This window comes from Plectropomus leopardus, chromosome 15 (genome assembly GCF_026936395.1).
Source record: "Plectropomus leopardus strain MGB_pleo_1.0 chromosome 15, ASM2693639v1, whole genome shotgun sequence".
Lineage (NCBI taxonomy): Eukaryota > Metazoa > Chordata > Actinopteri > Perciformes > Serranidae > Plectropomus > Plectropomus leopardus.
The window spans coordinates 9027559-9048253 of record NC_142190.1 but is presented as its reverse complement, the minus strand read 5'-3'; the positions used below and the strand labels follow the sequence as shown (position 1 = coordinate 9048253).

The 20695-nt window shown below is 39.9% G+C and overlaps 1 protein-coding gene across 2 annotated transcripts in view; it reads right to left on the bottom strand.

Annotated features, from left to right (window-relative positions):
- The window catches only part of gria4b (glutamate receptor, ionotropic, AMPA 4b), a 146262-nt gene extending 132814 nt beyond the window's left edge, over nucleotides 1-13448 (bottom strand). For both annotated transcript variants that reach the window (XM_042498982.2, XM_088088939.1), the window contains exons 1-2: nucleotides 13221-13448; nucleotides 7946-8104 (exon numbers count right to left, since the gene is read on the bottom strand). In XM_042498982.2, coding sequence (XP_042354916.1) covers nucleotides 7946-8104; nucleotides 13221-13311 — 250 coding nt within the window. In that variant the 5' untranslated portion in view covers nucleotides 13312-13448. The remainder of the gene's footprint in view (nucleotides 1-7945; nucleotides 8105-13220) is intronic.
- Nucleotides 13449-20695: the final 7247 nt, after the last annotated feature.

Sequence of the window (20695 nt, the reverse complement as noted above, 5' to 3'; positions counted from 1 at the left end):
CAGAGCAGGGCTGTGCTGTTTCTCTGACTGCAAAGTCAACTCTTTCACTGGATGTCCTTGCATTTTTGCCCGCCACAATCAGTGATGCAGGGGGCACTTTTCATTATCTTGACTAAATTTAGAAACGTATGACTAATGTTGCACCGTCACACATTTCAGGGACAGGTGAAAAAATGCAAATACAGCTGAACGCAGAAAAGTCATCCTTTACGTCGTACTCTTGCTGTGTGAGCCGGGTTTCTTACATTACTATGCTTACATTTTACCTTGAGCCAGGCTAATGAATGCCTTCTTGTAAAAAACCCCCACATCTCCTCACCCCTTTATCCTCCCTCTTCCTCCCTGCTTCACCACATTAATCTCTCATTAGCAGCCCCCTCCCCCTCTTTCCTCCTCTCTTTCTTTCTTCTAACACCAGCCACACACAAGCACAGGTATCCACACCAAAAGGCCTGCACATTTTCACCTGCGCATCAGAAGAATCCTCAGACAAATGAGGGGCACAGGCAGCCATTTAAAGGGCAGCCCTACAGAGCAGGAGAGCCCCTCTGAATGGAGCCCATGGAGGGAGAGATAATACACTGGAACACGGTTAACATGCAACACAGCCAGATTATTCGCCCGCAGGAACACACAAGCACGCACAAAACACAAATAGGAGACCTTTTCCTTCTCGAGGACAAACCGACAAGGCATGTGCTCTCGTGTGAGCCGCAGAGGACACGTAGGGTCTCCTATACTGCATGAGCACATATAGGAGCACCGGCTGCTCACTATCTGGATGTGGAGTGAGTCAGAGCGCCATGCTGCATATAAATGACTCAATGCAGATTAAGATGTCAGTGTTTCAATGAAGGCAGAGGCAGGGGCTGCATGTAGGAGGTCAAATTAACCTCGTCTACCCCCACACGCCTTTTAAAACCTTTGTGTGTGTGGTTAAGAGGTTACCACGAGACGCACAACAAGGATCAGCTGAGCGATAAACTGTGGATGAAAAGGCAACACACACCACTGAGGACACTGCTCCTGATTTGGGTTTTTTTATTTTAGACATGGTAGAGTGTCTAAATCTTAATTTAATTTGGAGTCCAGCATGAAGGCATGAAGTGATTTTTTTCTATCTTTTAGAGGTTGATTTATCCAATATCCTATTTCCAACTTGCTAATCAGTCTGCTGTTGGCAACATGAGGAAATTCAAATTATCACTTTCACTCTTATGAACAGAACCAGCTCAGGTGTCAACGACTGAGCCAATTTAATTTGCTGAAAGAGCTGCACGACTCTGAGAGTTGGACCAAATTTCTGCTTTTTCTTTATTTCAACATACAGTGTAAGTAGTTAGGTTGTGGGTGGACGATTTGACTGCACAGTATAAGCATAAATTGTGAGCTTTGGCTTTACATTATTAACAATTTGCTCAGAGAGCTGAACTGGAATTAAACAACAGCTGTAAAAGTGTACAGTGTAAAGAAAAAAAACAAAGGAAATAAAGGTGCTTATGTCGATGTAAAAGATAAACAATGTAAATCATCATGTAACACTTTCTCATTTTCTCACTTGAGTAACTTCGACGTCAGTTTTTTATATTAAGCCAGAGGAAGTGTTAGCCTGGACTGACACTTCGCTGACAGTCATGTTATGGTGTTAAAAATGTGGTGTATTTCTTTGAAGTTATATTTTAGAATAATGAGACAAACATGAGAAGACATATTTTTTGTCTCTGTGTGATTTAAGAGTGTGTTGGACAGTGTGGTTTGCTTTAGCTTAGTTTAGTTTGTATACATTGATTACTGGATGTTGCAGTTCAGCTCAGTGTCCTTTATAGGAGGTAAAATCCAGTGGGTGGAGGTTCGCCGCAGTCAAGCTGCTGCCAAGAAAGAAGAAGACTTCTCCTTCTAATTATTTCCTTCACGTATGATCCTCATTTTCATTCCACTTCAATGTGGAGAATCTGAGCTTAGAGACTTATCCTGCAAAGTACTGTTCAGGTGAAATCTCCTCAGTGAGGTATTTTTCTCAAGTGTGTCTGTATTGTACTGAAAATAGGTGGGATACCCTGCGTTCTTAAGTATTACACAAGTACCATGGTCACAGATCATCAGATCACATCCATTTTCTGCCTATTTATTCCTTTTTGACAGAGGTGTATTTCACTACTGGTGCTGATAATTTGCTTCATGTGCACAAGCTGCTGTCAGAAACACCTGGCTGCTCTCATTTGGTCTGAAGTCCCAGAGGAGATGTCCTCTCATCTAAAGGGACACATAGTTGAGGAGTTCAAGGACTCACAGGCGAAGAGTCACTCTGGCTGTCCTGAACTTCAGCAGATTACCAACAATGGCACCTTGACAGCAAGGCAGAGATCCATGAAATGATCGGCATGCTGCCTCCGTGTTTCATAATGAACAGGCAGTCTGTTGTTTTGGCATTTTACTTCCAACCTCTCCACACATGTGGGAGACGAGGGATTTTCTGCTTTCATAGCTGTTTACAAAAAAAGCACAGACAGACTGAAATCTGCATCCAGTGTTCAAGCACGCCTCATTTTGTGCTTTTAAAAAACAATTATTTCAGTCTCAGTATAGTGATGTAAGTGATGCATCATGCAGCATTTGTAGGTGACATAAGGCAACATTAAACATTTTCACTCCCCACAGCTGATGTTCCTGCAGGCCAGTCAGTGACAAATGTGTCACTGCTCTGACCTGATGGCCTCTTTCAAAATAAAATGCCAAAATGCTGCAGTGAGATGCAGCATATCCCATTATCATAAAATCTGATAGCTGTGTCTGAGACAATATGTGCAGACAGATAAATTTAATGAAACAAAACAAAATGGTTGGACAGAGAGCAATTAGACTCCCCTCCTCCCCACAGCTACATTTTCAATTAAGGCACAGGAAGTAAATAAATGAATTTGGCATTAATTATATGTATCTAATTAAATCTACAATTAATAAATTCACTTTGTCATCCAGTACACAGTCAAATTTTACTATTTATGAATTCAACTTTACAGTCCTTCAGTTCAGAAGACTGATCTTCTTTTAAGAGTTGCATAGTCTTGCTTTAAGAGATGTGGCTGATACCTTTCTTTACTTTTCTTATTCTCCACAAATCTCACCAAAAGGCCAAAGCCAACAATGCCTGAGTCAGACTTCCCTATTCTGTCTGTGGCATTCAGGCCCCGGTACATTTTTTCCGACTGAAATCTCTAATAAAAATGGGTCACAAACATATAGTTTAATTAAAAAGATACATTATTCTAAAACAGCTGGGCAGCTGCAATTTTTAGAAAACTCCTACTCAAACAGAAGCAGTAAGTACATTTGTTGGTTCTATTTTCAGCAGATGATTAATGAGCATTTGGTGCTTGAGTGAGTATTTACAGCACCAGAAATTGGACTGACTCCAAATAAATCACAGTGCGTGTATTCAAGGTATCAATTATTTAAATAATTTTTGGACAATGAAGCTCTTGGGCAAAATACCACAATTGACAGTAACATAATATATAATGTCATCAGTCATATCCTTTAACGCACAGTGTCTTGAGTTTGAAACAACACTGGCAACCCCTGCTACTATCGAAAAAAGGCACTCAGGTCAGGTAGACAGTGAGTGTTTCCATCCACCAAAATATCTCTGCGCTTGGCTGAGGTAGCAAAGTTGGTGTAACTATGTTAACAACAAGCAGCACATGGAAACAGACTTACTGTAACGAATAAATCATGATGTACATAAAGCATATTTGTCACTGTCACTCCCAAATAGTGGCAGATGAATACAGCAGATATGTGTGAAGCAGTGAGGAGACTTCAAATTATATACCATATTACCATCACATTTGCTATTTTTTTATTTTTTTTTGCTTGAGGTTTGATTGGCGCATGTTTAAGTACGTCTCTTTACTCTGTGCCCCCTTCTTCTGCAGTGATTTTATGGAATTACATTTTTTGAGTTTTTGAGTTGGAGTTTGTTTGCACTATACTCAAAGTTGCATTATCAAATCATGACAATTCTACATATTGTTGCTCTCTATTTGGCTTGTTGTCACAGCAGAACTTTGAAAAGCTGAGCCAAATGAGGTTCTCTGAAATCAAGTCAAGTCCAGTCCAGTCAAGTCGACCTAACCACTGTACATTCACCAACCGGATCACAGTGCAGAGGGAAACATGCATCTACTGCTAGCTCACGTATCATTACTGAACTAGCTAACATTACAGCTCAACTGAGGAGGATGCCATTTATATTTATATCTCGCCATTTATGTTGACATTCCTCACGCTCTTTCGGCATGGTGACACAATTGGTGAGTGTACTTTGGTAGAAAGAAATTTGTTCCTATATGAAACTGCTCACAACAAGTTCTGTGGATTATCTTGAGAAACGGTCAAGATTTCTGGCACAGACATTGCTGTTGAGTTTTTCTAATGTTTTTTGTGGCACTTTGAACACCACAGTGCCATCTAGTTCAATGTTATTGGACTGAGGGCAGACATCTCTACAGCTGATATCTCCAATACACAGCAACTCACACCAAAACAATCTAGACTTATAAATGGCACTTCAAGAAGGAGGAAAAATTGTATTTCTGATTCAAGGGTGGACTGTCCCTGTATCTAATGTCCACTGTCTCATTTGTTAATAGTAATTATAAGGAAGAGTCACGATAAACTATTTCACATTGCTGTGTGAAATACCAACAAAAGGACCTTTGAAAGTTGTGAGATAACCAATAAAAATGTTAAATTAGTAGCTTTACATTGCAATACAACACCAGTAAAACCAGTGACCCCACTGTGAATAATATGGAGCCTATTCAGTTAATCATATAAATGATACATAGTTTATCAGTGTCTGGGTCTACAGAATGATTATCAATGACAATGGGGAACATACAACAACATTTATCCCCGTCCTCCCTCCAATTGTTCCCATCAGCCTTCCTGACAGCAGCACGCCGAGCCGCTGAATGGCCTAATCTCTCTTCACAAATTAGCTCCGTCTCTCATCTCCCCTTCCCAAATGTATGCTATGCCCTTAAACGTCACATGGTAACACTGCCCATTCATAACCATTATCCCAGGGCCTCTGATATTGGTGCAAAAGCAGGCGCTGAGGAGGAAAAAAGGAATAAAGACACTGGGAAATGTAAAAGGGGGGGGCTGAAAGCAAGCGATGTGCCTTCGATCTCAGATTCCCCACTGGCCCTGAGCTATCAGAGCCATTGATTGGCTCATGTAATTCTGCTCTGATTTGGCTTGGCCAATCAATGCGCTGCAGACTCGCTTCCTGTGACTGTGCAGCCATTAGACTAGCGGTGAAAAGTCCCATAGTTTCTTCTGTTTCCTGGAAATATACAGTTTACACCCACCAATGCCTCAACTGCAGGACAACTACTGCTCTGCTCTTACCGCATCGGTCATTGAGAGCTCCTCTAACAGCCGTTTCCTGGCTCACCGCCTCATTACAGTGTCTGTATTGACCGTGTGAACACAAAATGCCTGTTTTGAGGATTGTGTAACCTTGCAAGTAAAATGCAAGCAGAAGAGATTGAAATAGGGACTCTGCAACCCTGGTCTATTATTGAAAGAGAAGCTTTTTTGGTGCAAGAACATTTTAAGTAGCTTATAAAAGATATGCAAGTACTTAGAAGTAGATCATTCTGGTTTATTTTCTTCAAATAATGTGTATAGTTTAGTGGTTTAAACTAAGACCACATTAATATTCATGCTCTTTCCTCCTACAGTCCACTTTAAATATACTGCAACTGCATTTTTATGTTTGCATATATACAGTAGATCCCCTGCAACTGCTTTATTTTCTCAATATATTCTGTTCTTGTGCTCATAACCCACTTTTCTATGTTTCCCCCTGCATTTTTCTATCTGCTGCTGGCACAACTCATTTCCCCACAGAAATCAATACAGCTTTATTTACTGTAATTTCATCCTACAGGTCATTAATAGTCAAAATCTCACATATACATTTGTTGTCGTCACAAAAGCGCTTGAGCTGAATGCTTGCGTCAGCATGGTTTCAAGGTTTCCAATGATCCCACAAGAGAAAAGCTAATATAATGTTGCAGAAGACAACTATTTTTGCTGTAATGCTGCAGAGGCAAAAATACTGCATAAGGGTAAACAGACAGTTGCATCAAAATTTGGGAGTTGGTCAAATCTGAACACACATTTGAATTAGAGTTACACAATACATTTTTTTAGTGTCGTCATTGCAATTCGCACATGCACAATAGCCACATTGCAGGACATACGATGTCGAGTAAGGTAAATTAATTAAAGCATATCCTACAACTGTTTTTCATTATCTCTACCATCCATCCATCCAAACCTCAATAAATCTGTTTAGAGGTCATCAGAAAAAAATGCGTTTCTTTTAATTCCTTACAACAGAACTGGGAATCATCATGTTTTGAAGTTTTCTTCAGTATCAAAGTAATCCAGTGATAGTTGTCTGTGCATCCATGGATTCATTGCAGAGAGGAACTGCTGATAACTAATATGGTATACTTTTTCCTTTCTAATTTACCAAAATGTGACTTTGTAAACCCCTAGAGGTTAAATTTAGGGGAAATATGATTCCCTAAAAGATTAAATAAAGACAGCTCTTCAAAATATTTGCTTTCCTAATGTGATCTACACTGCTATTGTGCACTTTGGTACAATTTCCTAAAAAAATTAAAAGTAATGCACCAAAATTCTTATATATCCTATGTAATCATGAGCCAGTAATTTATGCATATGCACATATTTTGGAAGGCTATGATCACATGACCAATGTGCTGACGGGACTAAAGAAAGAGGCAATCTAGTGAAGACGCCGGTATTCTGACCTTTGACCTATTTACGGTCGTCATCACCGTGTTTAATTTCCTAAACCAAATATCCACAGCATTACGTTAATTACGTAACTTCACGTTAAGGATGTAACGTCATTTGTGTGGCGCTAATTTGCATAATATCATAATAACCATTGTAAAGGGATACGTTGACTGATTACAGACTGAGAACATTTCTGAAATCAGTCTTTGGTCATCTCACACACACACACACACACACACACACACACACACACACACACACACACACAATACACCCCCTCAATTACCAAACAACCATAACAGCACTTCATTCTCTGCTTAATTTAGCCATTGATTTTTCTAACACCAGATCCCACCATAGATAGTAGAAGACATCAGGCTGCAGTGTTTTATGGCCTTTGTGGGAACCCCCTGTGCGTACACACACGCAAACACACACGACACACAGACCCATCCACACACACACACACAGACCCATCCACACACACACACGACACACATACACAGACACTAAGACAGAAAGAAGCAAAGAAAGAGGACGTTTCCCTGGGGATCATCACTAAAAAAATCACTGCCTACTACCGTTAGGAGATCTAACCACAGCAGTGTGTGTGATTGTTGTTTGTGTGTTTACAGCTGCTGTCCCCTCCAGTGTGTGTGGCTTTGCTCACATCGGATGTGAACCAGCAGACACTCACAGACACAGCTGAACTGCAACACCATCACACACACATTCATGTACACACGTGTAGTCTCGAATACACACACCAAGTTTTAGTTTAGTGTTGTGATCGATTCACACAACCTAAATATGTGTCAGTTATGTGTCATTTACAACCTTTTAACCCTTTTTCATTTGGGATGACAGCCATTATATTGCTATTGCATTAAATTCTTTGACTACAGTTTATACTAATAACAAAATTAAGAATCTGGCTATAATAAAACTGAGTTACCCTTTAATAAAAACCCAATATTGTCCAAATGTCTTGATGAAACTCTTGACTGGTTACCTCACACACACGAAGTCTCATTTTCTGTTAAACAATGATCAAAATCCCAGTGCACAAACACAAGATGAAGCCACATGACTGACTTACAGGCGTTGGTGACGGCAAAGCTGTTGGCCGTCTCGATGTTGTCCACGTGAGGCACCAGGTTGAACGGGGCTTCCGAGGCGTTGGGGCTGGTGTTGTGCAGGAAGATTGCCAAACGAAAGGCAGTGTACTCCTGATCAGTGTTTCTGATGAACAGACCGCCTGAACAGAAGGAGGAGAAGCAGAGGTCTGATGAGGAGCATGTGGGGAGAAAAAGCCCCAGAGAAGAATCCACTCTATTTCACCCATATGTTTAATTTTATGACAGAAAGTTCAACTGTTTCTGACTGGCACAGACACACGAAACAAGTGAGATGAAGCCATAAAACCGCTAAAACAATGTTAACATGATCTGCGAACGAAAAATGTCAACCTGCTGGTGGCACTAGAAGAAAAACCAGGTGATCAAATCCAGTGGGATATATATCTTATGATGGTGATGAATGATGAATAAATGTATCAAATTCTGTGCCAATCCAACCAGTTGGTGTTAAGATATTCACTGGTAAAGTGTAAACTTTGAGAACATCAAACAAAATCGTGAGAACTTCAAAGTCGTAAAAATTCATCCTTTGGGGATTATGGATATTTGTACCAAATTTCATGGCTGGATCAAAGTGGTCAAAAAAACTCATTCATTGTCCGTTATCACTTGTCCTCATAAGGATCACGGTGGGGCTGGAGCCACTCCCAGCTGTCATTGGGCGAGAGGCGGGGTACACCCTGGACAGGTCGCCAGGGCTGACACATACACAGATATTCACACCTACGGGCTATTTAGAGTGACCGATTCACCTGCATGTCTTTGCGTAGACACGGGGGGAACATTCAAACTCCACACAGAAGGATCCCTCCACCCAAGGTCCAAACCCGGGTTCAAACTGGGAACCCTCTTACTGTGAGGTGACAGTGCTAACCACTAAACCACCTTGCCACCTGGGCAACAAATTGACTCGTCAAATACCACTGCATGGTCAGTGGCCTTTGACACCAATTACGGACACACAGAAGCACCCTTTGGCATCATTATTTGATGTTCTGAGCAAAGGCCATAGTATAAAGAGTGAGACAGTCCGTATTGGACAGGACTTTCACCCAGGAGACTGCTGTTGGTATCCTGCATGAAACCAAAAATTAACTTTATTTTATGGATCAAGCATAGTATGTCACATTATGTAAGTAAAATCGAAATACCCTTTTTAACCAGGACCATGATTTTTTTTTCCCAGACCTAACCTTGTTGCCTACTTTTGTCGCTAAACCTAAAGAAGTAAACCAAAAAGTTTATTTTGGAAAAAAGACAAGCAAACTATACATCTCCTAAAACAAGGAAGTTAATTGAGACGCTATGTATGTAACAAGCGGAAACTGACAGTCTGTCCTCGAGGATCTAGAAGTGACAATAGAAAGGTACCTACAGTGTCATAGTTTGACTTTTGGGGCTACTGACTAAGCGCCAACATTTTACAAGGTGGGAGTAAGAAAGAGTTGGTTAGACACATGCCGCTAGAGTCGCTAAAAACGTGGTGGTTAAAAACTTGGTTAACGTTTGAGGGGGTGAAATTGATTTTTAAAAAAACACCTAAACAGGGTAAAGAAACGGTCATCTTTATTGTTAAAACAACAGCCACTTGGTTACGGTTGGGGAAAAACCCAGATCATTATTATTATAGTACAAGGTCAGATAAACGTACATTATATTTGACATTTGAACAAATGGTTGCTGTTTTTCTTGTTTAGACAACCTCAGCATTGTCTTTATAAAGCTTTTACCAATCGTGTACTGAGGTTTAAAGACTGTTTTAGCAGCTGTGGTCAGAGAAAAACCTCTATCATATTACAAGTGCACACTGCTGACTGGACAATATATGAAATGTAATAAAAGGACATTATTGGTTTGGTAAATCACAATAGTTGACAATTCAGTGTAAATCCTACAGTGTAGCAACTGATGACACTTAAAGCACCACACTAGGCTTTGTGACAATGTAGATACCATGTGACTGGCATGTAAAACACCTTTGTTTCATATCAACGCAAGCAGAAAAAGTGATATGATATTCCGAGAATATCCTTCTGGATCAATGCAGCTTTTCATTCAGTTTTTTTATGCATGAGCAGCTCCAGTGTCAAGAATCAGTTTGGCGTCAGAGATAAGACTTTGCTCTTGGCTTCTTTTTTACATTACAGCCTTCTTCATATACAAAGATCCTGACTACACTGTTCATGGCCGTGCAAATGTCAGTGGTGTTTTAGGTTTGAAGCAGTTTGCTTCACATTTGAAAATCTAACTTAAGGCGATATTTCTTGGGATAAGACATTATAAATGTCATTTAAAGCAAAATGCCAGTGTGCTCTTTTTACGGCTGACCTCTTTAAAGGTAAACTTTAGAATATTTTGCTTCTTTATGATGCTCACTCATGCAAATCCTTTACATATTTTTGCATAACTCTAGTAATGGTTGGAAAAAAGCTGCTGTGAATTTCACAGAATTCCCACTGTGATGGTTTCATGTCCCGTTGACTCACAACCAAATGCTCACAGGAGGTGTTAATTCTTGATTTACCAAAAAAAAAGAAAAAAAAGTGTAAACGTTTTGATCATCTTGGCAACCAATCAGCAGGAATGCCCTTTACATATTTCAGATGTAGAAACTTATCCTCACAGCTGATTAAACGAGGAGAAGCTTTGACCTGAATCCCACTTATTCAGCTACGACTTTCCCTTCTGCAAGATGTCACACAAAATGAGATTCAGTACTGAAGTGCGCACTGTAGCACCCCAGACTTAGAAGTTTCATAAAAATCACATGGTTTGCCAACACTAAGACTATTTCGGATCCAAAGAGCTTGTTGTTTCTGACCCTATTTCCACCTGGTGTATGTTACCTGGATGATAACAGCAGGTCACAGGCCTTTGAATTTACACCTGCTAGTTTTCGTTACCTCTGCTCACATTGTGATAACGTGTAAATAAGGCAGGCAGAGCTGACCTACTGCTAGCTCACCTAGCGCCACTGAGCAAGCTAACAATACAGCTCAGCAGAGGAGGGCGCCATTAATGTTTGCACCTTGCAAAGCACGAGCCTCTCGTTCATAGATGCATGCTTGCTTTTGTGTGGTGATACGGTTAGCAGGTGTAGTTCGGTAGAAAGAAAATAGTTCCTACATGAAACTGCTCACAATACATTCAGTGGATTATCTTAAGTTACCAGGACATGATTTCTGGACAGACACATTGCTGATGAGTTTTCAAATGTATTTTTTGGCTGTTTGAGCACCACAAGCTGAGTGTCATCCAGTTCTATTATAATTGAGAAAAGGCAGATGTCCATATGGACGATATCGCCAACACTCATTGACTCACACCAAAATAATCTAGATTAATAAACAGTACAACGGGAAAGAGGAAAAACCTGTATTTTTAATTTTGGGGTGAACTGTCCCTTTTAAAGATTTTACAACTAAATGAGAATTTGGGAATAAAAAACTCTAAAGGACCTTCTAGTGATGCTTGAAATAATAATTTTCCAAACTCTACTTCACTTTGAAGGTGGATTTGAATCAGTGAGCTTGGCAAACACAAAGGCTCTTGATTATTTTTTATGATTATTCTAAGAGGTTTTTATTTTTCTGGGTGTGATGGATTGACTTTCTGTCCTCACTGCCCTCCGTGTAATGCATGCTGGGAGCAGCCCCAATATGACACTTGAGAAAAAAAGGAAATTAATAAAAAAGAATGAATGAAAAGCGCATCTATCTTCACATGTATCAGTGGTGTGCAAATTCAGTTGTGAAACACGTTTGCCATGACTGTGTGCGCTTGTTCTGTGTTGCAGGCATGTGTACACACAGTAAATTTCCCACAGCTAATAAGTGTTGATTTTTCAGCGACAATTATTTGAAGCTGTGGAACGCTGATTGGAGAGATGTTTGCCCTCTGTGAGAACTGATGGAGCTCTGTGGTGGCTGCTCAGAACCACATAAAGTGTTAAATGAAGTCTGGTGGGGGAGGAAACACTGGCACATAGTGGATTTCTACACTTTCAGAGGTCAGTTACAGAGCTGAGAGTCGACACTGGTATTACATCAACCACGTTTGCAATGCTGTTAGCTAAACGATAACGAGAAGTGGTTATAGTTTGAAAAATAGCTGGAAACTGTGCCTGAAATTGCAGAATATGAGCAAAAAATTCACCCACAGCAATAGTTTTGCTTAAATCAGCAACGAATATTAACTTGAATGTTCAGCATGTTGGCACAGCAGGTCCACAGATGCAGGTTTAAACCCCTGCCCGGCTCAAGTGTCCTCACTTCCAGGGGTGCTGTTCTGTAACAGACCCTGACCTCTGACCTCCCCCGGAGGGGCTGGGGGATTCGAGTATTACGTTGATATAAAAGGACAAGGAGAATCATTTGAACAGCTTGTCATTTTTCATCAGCCTGACTGGTCCTGATGTGCCTCGACTCCGCTACAAGCAGGGGTGCAGTGGAGCCACAAAATAAGTCAGTTTGAGGGAATGTTTAAATCCAGAAATAAGGTTTCAACACCTTTATCGGAATAAAAAAAAAAACAAATTGTGAGGATTTTTACGGGGAAAGAACAGGAATTACTGCTTTTCTAATCATTGATTTTTTTGGGAGGGTGATGATGAACAACTGGAGGTCACAGTTTGCCCTTCTTTTCATTCCCTGCCTTTAAATCAACCCAGTCAATCTGCTAGTGAAATAAAATCCATCCTCTTTATTTCCTCCAATGACTGTTAAGTTGTTAAATAAAAACATGCACGCGTTTAGAAAAAATAAAAAGAGTGCATCTGGGAAAAGAGAAAACAGTGGAGTGTAGGGCCTGTGGGACCGTGGCAGAGGTTTATTGCGGCGCCAGGACCGGGGGTCTGCGAGAGTGTTAACAGCAGTCAATGCACAGGCAGCCTGCATAGGGAATACACACACACACTTTGCTGCTGCTCTGATCTGCTGCAGTGGCGGAGTGCACTGGGATACACACTCGCCTGCAGATACAAAGCGCATTAGGTGTGTGTGTGTGTGTGTGTGTCTTAAACATGCACAGCATCAACAGAGCAAAGAGCCCTGTCTGTATGAGATATTTTGGAGAGGAGAAATAAAAGACTGCGGAAGGGAAAACCAACATTTCCCACTTTGAGTAGTGCTGAGGTGTTAAACGGCAGGGCACAGGCAGCAGACAGGACGTCCACACATTCATTCACATGATTAATTTTCTGCTTAGAAATAACATTAAACGCTTAAACACACTCACCGATCTGAACGCTGCTCGGGAAAGCACCCATTGTCAGTCCCCAAAAGACAGAGAATATCAACAGAAACCAGTCGCGAGAAGAAATCCTCATTTTGTTTCGGTTATAAACTGATGAGAGACATCGAGCAGGTTTAATTAACACCCCCGGGGCAAAAGCAACATCACAGGGTAAAAAAAAAAACAAAGAGATGAAAAAAATCAAATGCCCGTTAAATATCCATGTCTGCTTTGGATGGCTTTTTCTTGGATATCCCCCCGCAGTGCCGCTCGTTTGTACCGTCAAACTGCGTCCGTCCGTCCGGCGCTGGAGATTTTGCGCACAACACCACCAAGATGAGGGGGGGTGTATGGTGGGGGGAGAGCATCAGCCAGCGGCGGCCAGTGCGTCTGGATGCGGCTCAACTCAACATCACAGCAATAACACACATGCGCCTTTTTACCCGACCGGGGCAGGCAGGCAGGCAGGAGGGGCGTCAGACAGTCCGCTCAGCACCGAGCGGCGGAAAAGTCCCCGCAGCTCATTTAACACCAAAACTTCCAGAGCTGCTGATGCGAAATGCGAGGACTGATGGCTGACGAGATTTTTTCATTTTGGCACATTCTTACAGTCAGCGCTTTTTGCATCAGAAAATAAATGTTCTTTCACTTACATGAGCCCTGTTCTCCCCGTCCTAATCATTAAGGTGTCATTTAAAGTGCATTAATTGCATACATGAATAGGATCACAAAAAAAACCAAACCCTACAATCTATATTTTATTGTCTGTGAACTTTCTTTTGTAGGATTTAAATGACTTCTGCACTGAATTATTTGGTCTAATTTTTATATATTTTTTCACTTGGCTTTAATAGCAGGGTGCCTTTTTGTGTTATTAGTTTCAAAGTGCATGTCCAGTACCATCATCCCAATAGATAAAAGGCAACAGTCCTGATTTATGTTTTTACTGGTCAGTGTGATAAATATGCAGCCTTCACAGGCTCCTCCGAAATATCATACTGTGTGTGCAGTCGTATTCACGACATACAGGTGCTCTTTTCAGAAAAAAAGCAACAAACATGAACACTAGTTGTAAAAAGGTTGTTTTTTTTCATGGCTGGTGTTTTACAAAAGCAAGTAACACAGGGAACCTTTTTTTTATTTGTTTATAAGCTTTAATAACATAATAAATAGCTTATATTTGCTGAGCTAGCTAGCTTTATGTTCCTGGTGTCCCAGTGAATGAGGGCTTAAGGTGCTGCAGAGATAATTGCAAAGAAAATTGGCTGCTGTCAATGATGACAATGCAACTCGGGTATCATTAACATTTCCCACTTTCCCATTCAAATTACAAGTTTGGAGGGCGGTCCATGTGCTGGTAACTCATTAATGTGATATTTCTGAGGAGCACCTGAAGGCAGCAATAGTTAAACTTGGGACTTAAAGGTTTTGAGGTTCTCTAAACTTGGACCACAGCAGTGTCATTTGAGAAATGCTCCCTTTGTGGTCATGTCACTGCAGCGTCATGTTTCAGTGTTTCAAAAAGAAAACCGATATAAAAAGCAGCAAGAATGTGTAGACACCACACTGTCAAAAACTTCTACATAAAAAAGGCCCAAGTCCTCAGCTGCAGTTCCTCCAACGGCCACTAGATGCTGACTCCAAAAAAACCATCGCTAAACCATCAATTCCACACAGCCCAGTCGCCAGGGAAAATGCTGGCACTGTACATTTATACAAACTATGAATATGTTACATTTGTATATTTCATACTCACCATCACAACGTTTTTAAACTGACATAATATAAGTTGAGCTGTGGTCCAGTGATGAGGGTGATGGTGGACGGTGTGACACCTCGGCGACACACCTGCCAAACTGCAGACTCCTGCAGAGGTCCGTTCAAGACCAACAATCAGCAACACCTCATGAGTTTTAGAGATTCATTGCTGTGTTTCAATTGGCTTTTTAAAATTTCATTAAATTTTATTTTAAACACTTCATGTGCATTATTCCTATGTTCTAAGGTAATCCAAAATATATGAGTAAACAAACAACTATTCCAAATCCAAGAATTAGATTGCTGAAACTCAAATATGTGTGGTATAAAGTCTGAAGCTGCTCCACAGACAATGAATTACAAAAGATGTTCTAGATAACACTGAGAGATGTTGCGTATACGGGTACATTTTTTGTTTTTTGTTTCAGAGCTGAGATCACTACAATAGAATAAAACTCATTTGGGTATGAAAAAGAAAAAGAAAAACATGTTATGGGTCCATTAAATCAAGCTCAAACTCAGCAGCTCCAAAGACAATGAGTCTTTGGAGACATCAGAAGGTTGAGACTTACTTGTCTAGTTTCTGGCATTGAGAAAGAGTAGCTCAGAAATACTGATGAAACTTTGCCATACAAATAACATTGGAATTCCTAATTTAGATGGTGTAGCCCTTTAAGGCTCCAAATGTGGGTTTTGTAGCAACACCTTAGCGAGGTTAATGCTATAAAAAGTGGTTGTTTTGTAGAAGATATCACTATGCTTCCTGCCAGGATTGTGCCCCCAAAATGGGTCTTTTAAGGCAAAACATGATCTTTTCTTAACCATAACTATGTGTTTTTTGTGCCTAAACCCTTACATGTTAATCAAAGCATTGTTAAAACATAAAGTTTTAGCATATATTCTACATAATAACATACAAATGTCATTGCTGACATTGGGTTGTTCCACAATCAGCAGTACTAAGGGGTCCCCAAGTCTCTCTGACAACAAGACTCGTGTACATTGAAATGGTTTTGGTCACCTCTTGATGTATGATTGGGATCAAAATCTATGAAGAACTATGAAGAAAAAAGACTCAGCTTACAAGCATATCTAGCTAAATCTAAATGCAGTCTAATACAACAATCCTATAATAAATCTTCCCCTCACGAAGGTCAAAGTGTTTTAAGGTGTTGATTCAGGTGTGTGGTCATTTTAGAAGATGCCATTTGTGGTGCTATATCGCATTATACTGACGTGTTTCTATTGATTTGTCCACCCCCTTTGTATCAGTGAGGAAAGGATAAATAATGGAAAATCCTTTCTGTGTCAGAAATACAACACCTATGTTTTAAATATGAAGCTAGAGCCAAAACAGGATTTACTTAGCTTAGTATGAAACTGCAGAACGGGGGAAACAACTATCAAGCCTCCCAAAATGTTCCACTCTCCCTTTAAGATGATGATTTGATGAGCTAAAATGTTGTCACCATGATCAAATAATGCATGATTTCAGTCAGAAATTTAATTAAGATAAAGTCATTTGGAGGTTTTGTCTGCGTCCTCTAAGGAGAAGTGAAAACCCGTGTTATGAGACATTAGGGAAGCGTATAGGCTCGTCTCCTCGGGGCGATGAAGTTGAAGAAGGAAGCTGCAGGAGATAGTGAAGCAGCAGCTCAAGTTTTGCTGATTTTGAGGTTTGTAGTTGCCTCAGGTAGACCTCCTTGGAAAAATGAGAAATTATGTGTGAGACACAGTTGGAAGCAGTGCAGCTTCTGCTTTTGTCGATGTGAGAAAGGCTGCGTGCCATCACTACACCGGCGTTTGAGCATGCTGGAAATATGAGAAACACAACTGCTGTTCAAAAAAGGAGCAGCACACATTTCTGAGAGAAGTAGTAAAATGAAGGAAAAAATGAAATTCAATCTGAATCTACAAGACAAGCTGAAATATCAACTGATATTAAAAGGAAACTGTGTATTTTTGAATGAATGAATGAATATCTTTCTTGTCTTTGTACATGTACAATGAAGTGATGTCTCTGAGAACCATGGATACCGCACGTCATTAGTAAGTGTAAAGGTTAAAAGTTCACACTTTGGTCAATGAACAGTTGGGTTAACGCACAAAAAAAATATTTTTTTATGGTTAGAAAAAAGATGTTTTGGCTTAAAATACAAGGTTTGGTGAAAACCATCCTAGCAGGAAAAGCAGTGGTCTCAGTAAGAACAACTGCTTTTTGTGGTGACATTCCCGCTAACAAGTCAATATTAAGTGCCCATGTTTGGAGCCTTAAACACTAACCAACACACCAATGTTTTGAGCCAGGTCACTACAATAAACCCACATTGTGTGTGTGTGTGTGTGTGTGTGTGTGTGTGTGTGTCCTTAAAACACAGATAGGCTATTAAAAATCACCCATATTTAGGAGAATAACAAGCCACTGGAAAAACGCAGGTTGGTTGCTACAAAACACCTATATTTGGAGTATTAAATACTGCTGGAAGAACACCTACAGATTGCTAAAAAACATCAATATTTGGAGCTTAGTGACACTGGTAAAGCCACTGGAAAAACACAGATCAGTCACTATAAAACAGACACATTTTGAACCAAAAAAGCCGCTGGAAAAACACAGACCTGTTGCTACAGAACACCCACACTTGGAGCCTAAAAGGCTGCTGGAAAAAACACGGATGGATGGTTCATATATTAATTCACTCTAAAAATATTGATAGAAAACAAGAAATTTCAGCTTCTCTGCTCTTTGTAGGTTGAATCTCTCAAGTTCCACTTCTGGACAATGCTCCCATCAAACCCATTTCAAATTAAATAATATTTCTGTAACAAATGTAACCAACTAATGTCCTCCAGCCAAGTCCATTCATTTTTGAAAGTCATGTGAGACAGCTGAAACGCGACCTTTTAACCGGAGTATTCTGTTGCACACACCGTTCACAAGGTCAAGAATAAACTCTCAATCCTAAATCCAATTAGAAGAAACCTTGCCACAGAAAACCGTATTAATATATCTGGCAATATCAAGGTAATTCAACCTCTTATTCACAAAGGGCAGGAAACATCGGCTTCTCCATAGACTGAAACTCATAGTAGTAGGTTGGACCTCTGGACAATGCTCAAACCCATCTCTCGAAAATTAGATTTCTGTAACAAGTGCAACTAACTGATGTCCTCCAGCCAGATCTATTCACTGGTGAAGGCCATGAGAGGCAGTGGAAAGTGGACCTTTGAGGTGAGAGTATTCTGTAACACGTACTGTTCACAAGGTCAAGAATAAACTCGCATGCTCAGGTTTTTTCCTCTTCATTATATTTGTGGCTGCAAAGGTGTGATTTTTCCACAGGGATCAATAAAGATTCATTTTATTTACACCCTTTGAGAAAATGCTGCTGACGTTTCCAGAAACTGATTTGATTCCAATGAATACTCTCATCAGTCCGTCAATACTTTATCATGAACCCATTATTAAAGTAATTCTCAAGCTTATATTCCACATAGGCAAAACAAAAACAAAAACTAAAATGATCACCACAGAGTGTTTTGAGCTGAGTTTTACTTTTCTTATAGCTTTTCTTGCAACAAAGCAGAGGATGGTCTGACTGTGCAACAAATCTGCAAAAAGCAATAGTCCTCCATGGACTGTTAGTCGGATCACCCGCTTCCTAATTGCAGTTCTTGGAATTTGCATCATATTTACATCTCTCTCAGAAAATATTTACTTTGATAGCACTTAAGAATGATGAGCAAAAAGCACAGGGTTGTTTGTCTCCCCGTTTGAGACTGTCGGCAATAAAATGTAGCAGAAAGATTCAGTCAGTTCATCTCCAGTGGATATCAACTGTTTGCAGACATGATTCTCATTTCTAGTTCTTAATATCATGGGGCCACTTAAACACAGAAATCATTAAATCTGTAAGACTGTAAATCTCTGTTTCGGCGTGTTACAATAAGGAACTGTAGTTATGTTGCCATATTAAAACAAAAGCAACTGAAGGCTTTTTACTTCAGACCTCATGTTATTAAAAACAAGGATTGTTTCTAGAGTTTTGATCACCACTGTGCTGTTTTTGGTAGACTTTGTGCCTGAACAAAAACTCAACAGGACTTCACTGCGTACTGAGAGTGGAGCTGACCGTGGTGCTGAATGCTTCTGACTGAGTTACTGTGGATGACTGAAGGTTGTAAAGCTTCAGAAAATGTTCTGAAAATTCCTGTGCTGCATTATCTGAGGGTTTGTATCCATTCATGGGCTAATGGAAGTCAATACATGACAATTCAGTGACAATCACTAAATTACTGCTAAACAAAGCGTTTTTGTGAATGACTTTGTGAATGCATGCCACCTCACAAATGTATAACTTAGTAACTGAAATTTGAAAACTTTTGTGCAGTCTTTCAATCTGCCTCTATTAATGTCTGTTTTAACTCATATACTTGTAATTTTTCAAAGACTACCCACTCCTTGATGCCATTTGATAAAAAACCTTTTCTGGAACCAAAGAGAGCCTGTAGGAATTTATATTGTTTTGGGGCAAACTGTTCCTTTGAAGTCTGGGCATACTTTGATTTGCATAATTCAAGGATGTATATCATTTTTTAGGGTAAGGGAGCAGTGATAACTTAGCACTGTCCAATTTTGTAAAGTCTTACCAACACCTCTTAAACCTCACTAATTAACAGATGGTATCTCTGTTGTTTTTGAACCATACACACACAGAAATATGAAGATGCCACTTTGTTGTATTATCCATCCTTGCAGCATTTCTTCACAGAGCAGTTCACAACCTGTCAACCTCAGTGACGACTATGCCATCAACCCAATCAGCAGAATAAATGCTGGCATTTTATTTTTTTTTTGCAAATCATGGATGTGTTACATTTGTATGTTACATACACTAAATTTGTGTGTTTCATATGTAGAAGATATGTTGTGACAATGCTGCAGCTAACATGTGATTAGGTTTAAGCACAAAAGTTAGTTGGTTAGGGTTATGAAAAAAATTTGTTTTGGCTTTAAATAACTGTTTGGTCACAACAAACAAGCACGAAATGTCCTCACATGGCATTAAACAATTCCCTTTATTGTGGTATTTAAGCGTGGCTAAAAATACCTGCTTTTATTTTCTTAAATACAGCTAGAAATGTCCTGAGGTGTTGCTTTATTGCAACCAATGCAGCTAAAAAAGTGCAGACATGTTGTGTAGCAATAGACCCTGCTAAAAATGTCCCAATGTGTCATTAAAAATACCTGTTTTGTTGTTTGTAGGTCTCAAACAGCTGTCTACTGCTGTGCTCTGCTTTGTTGCCATGGAAAAACTACTGTAATCTGAACTATACTACTTCAGAAACATTGATATGAGTGCCATTAAACATGCATCGCTGTCACAACGCTGTGTTTTTGATAAATGTACAATGCCAACATTTTCTTCTGGTGACTGGACTGACATGATGCTGTTCGGTGAAGGAAAAGTACATAGAGGACATTCAACTTTCTGGATTCACGTATTTACACCTGTATACACACTTTACTCACAACAGTGCATACACAGTCATCCATGATACACATACAGATGCCCGCAGCATGTTTTAGCTGTCTGCTGTTGTTATTCTGAATCAATTTCATCTATTTATTTGTTTAACTGGGTAAATCTGAATTTAAAAGCTCAACCAGGGCCTGTATGCATTTCACCTGCTACTTTGTCCCACTAAAAAACCCTCTT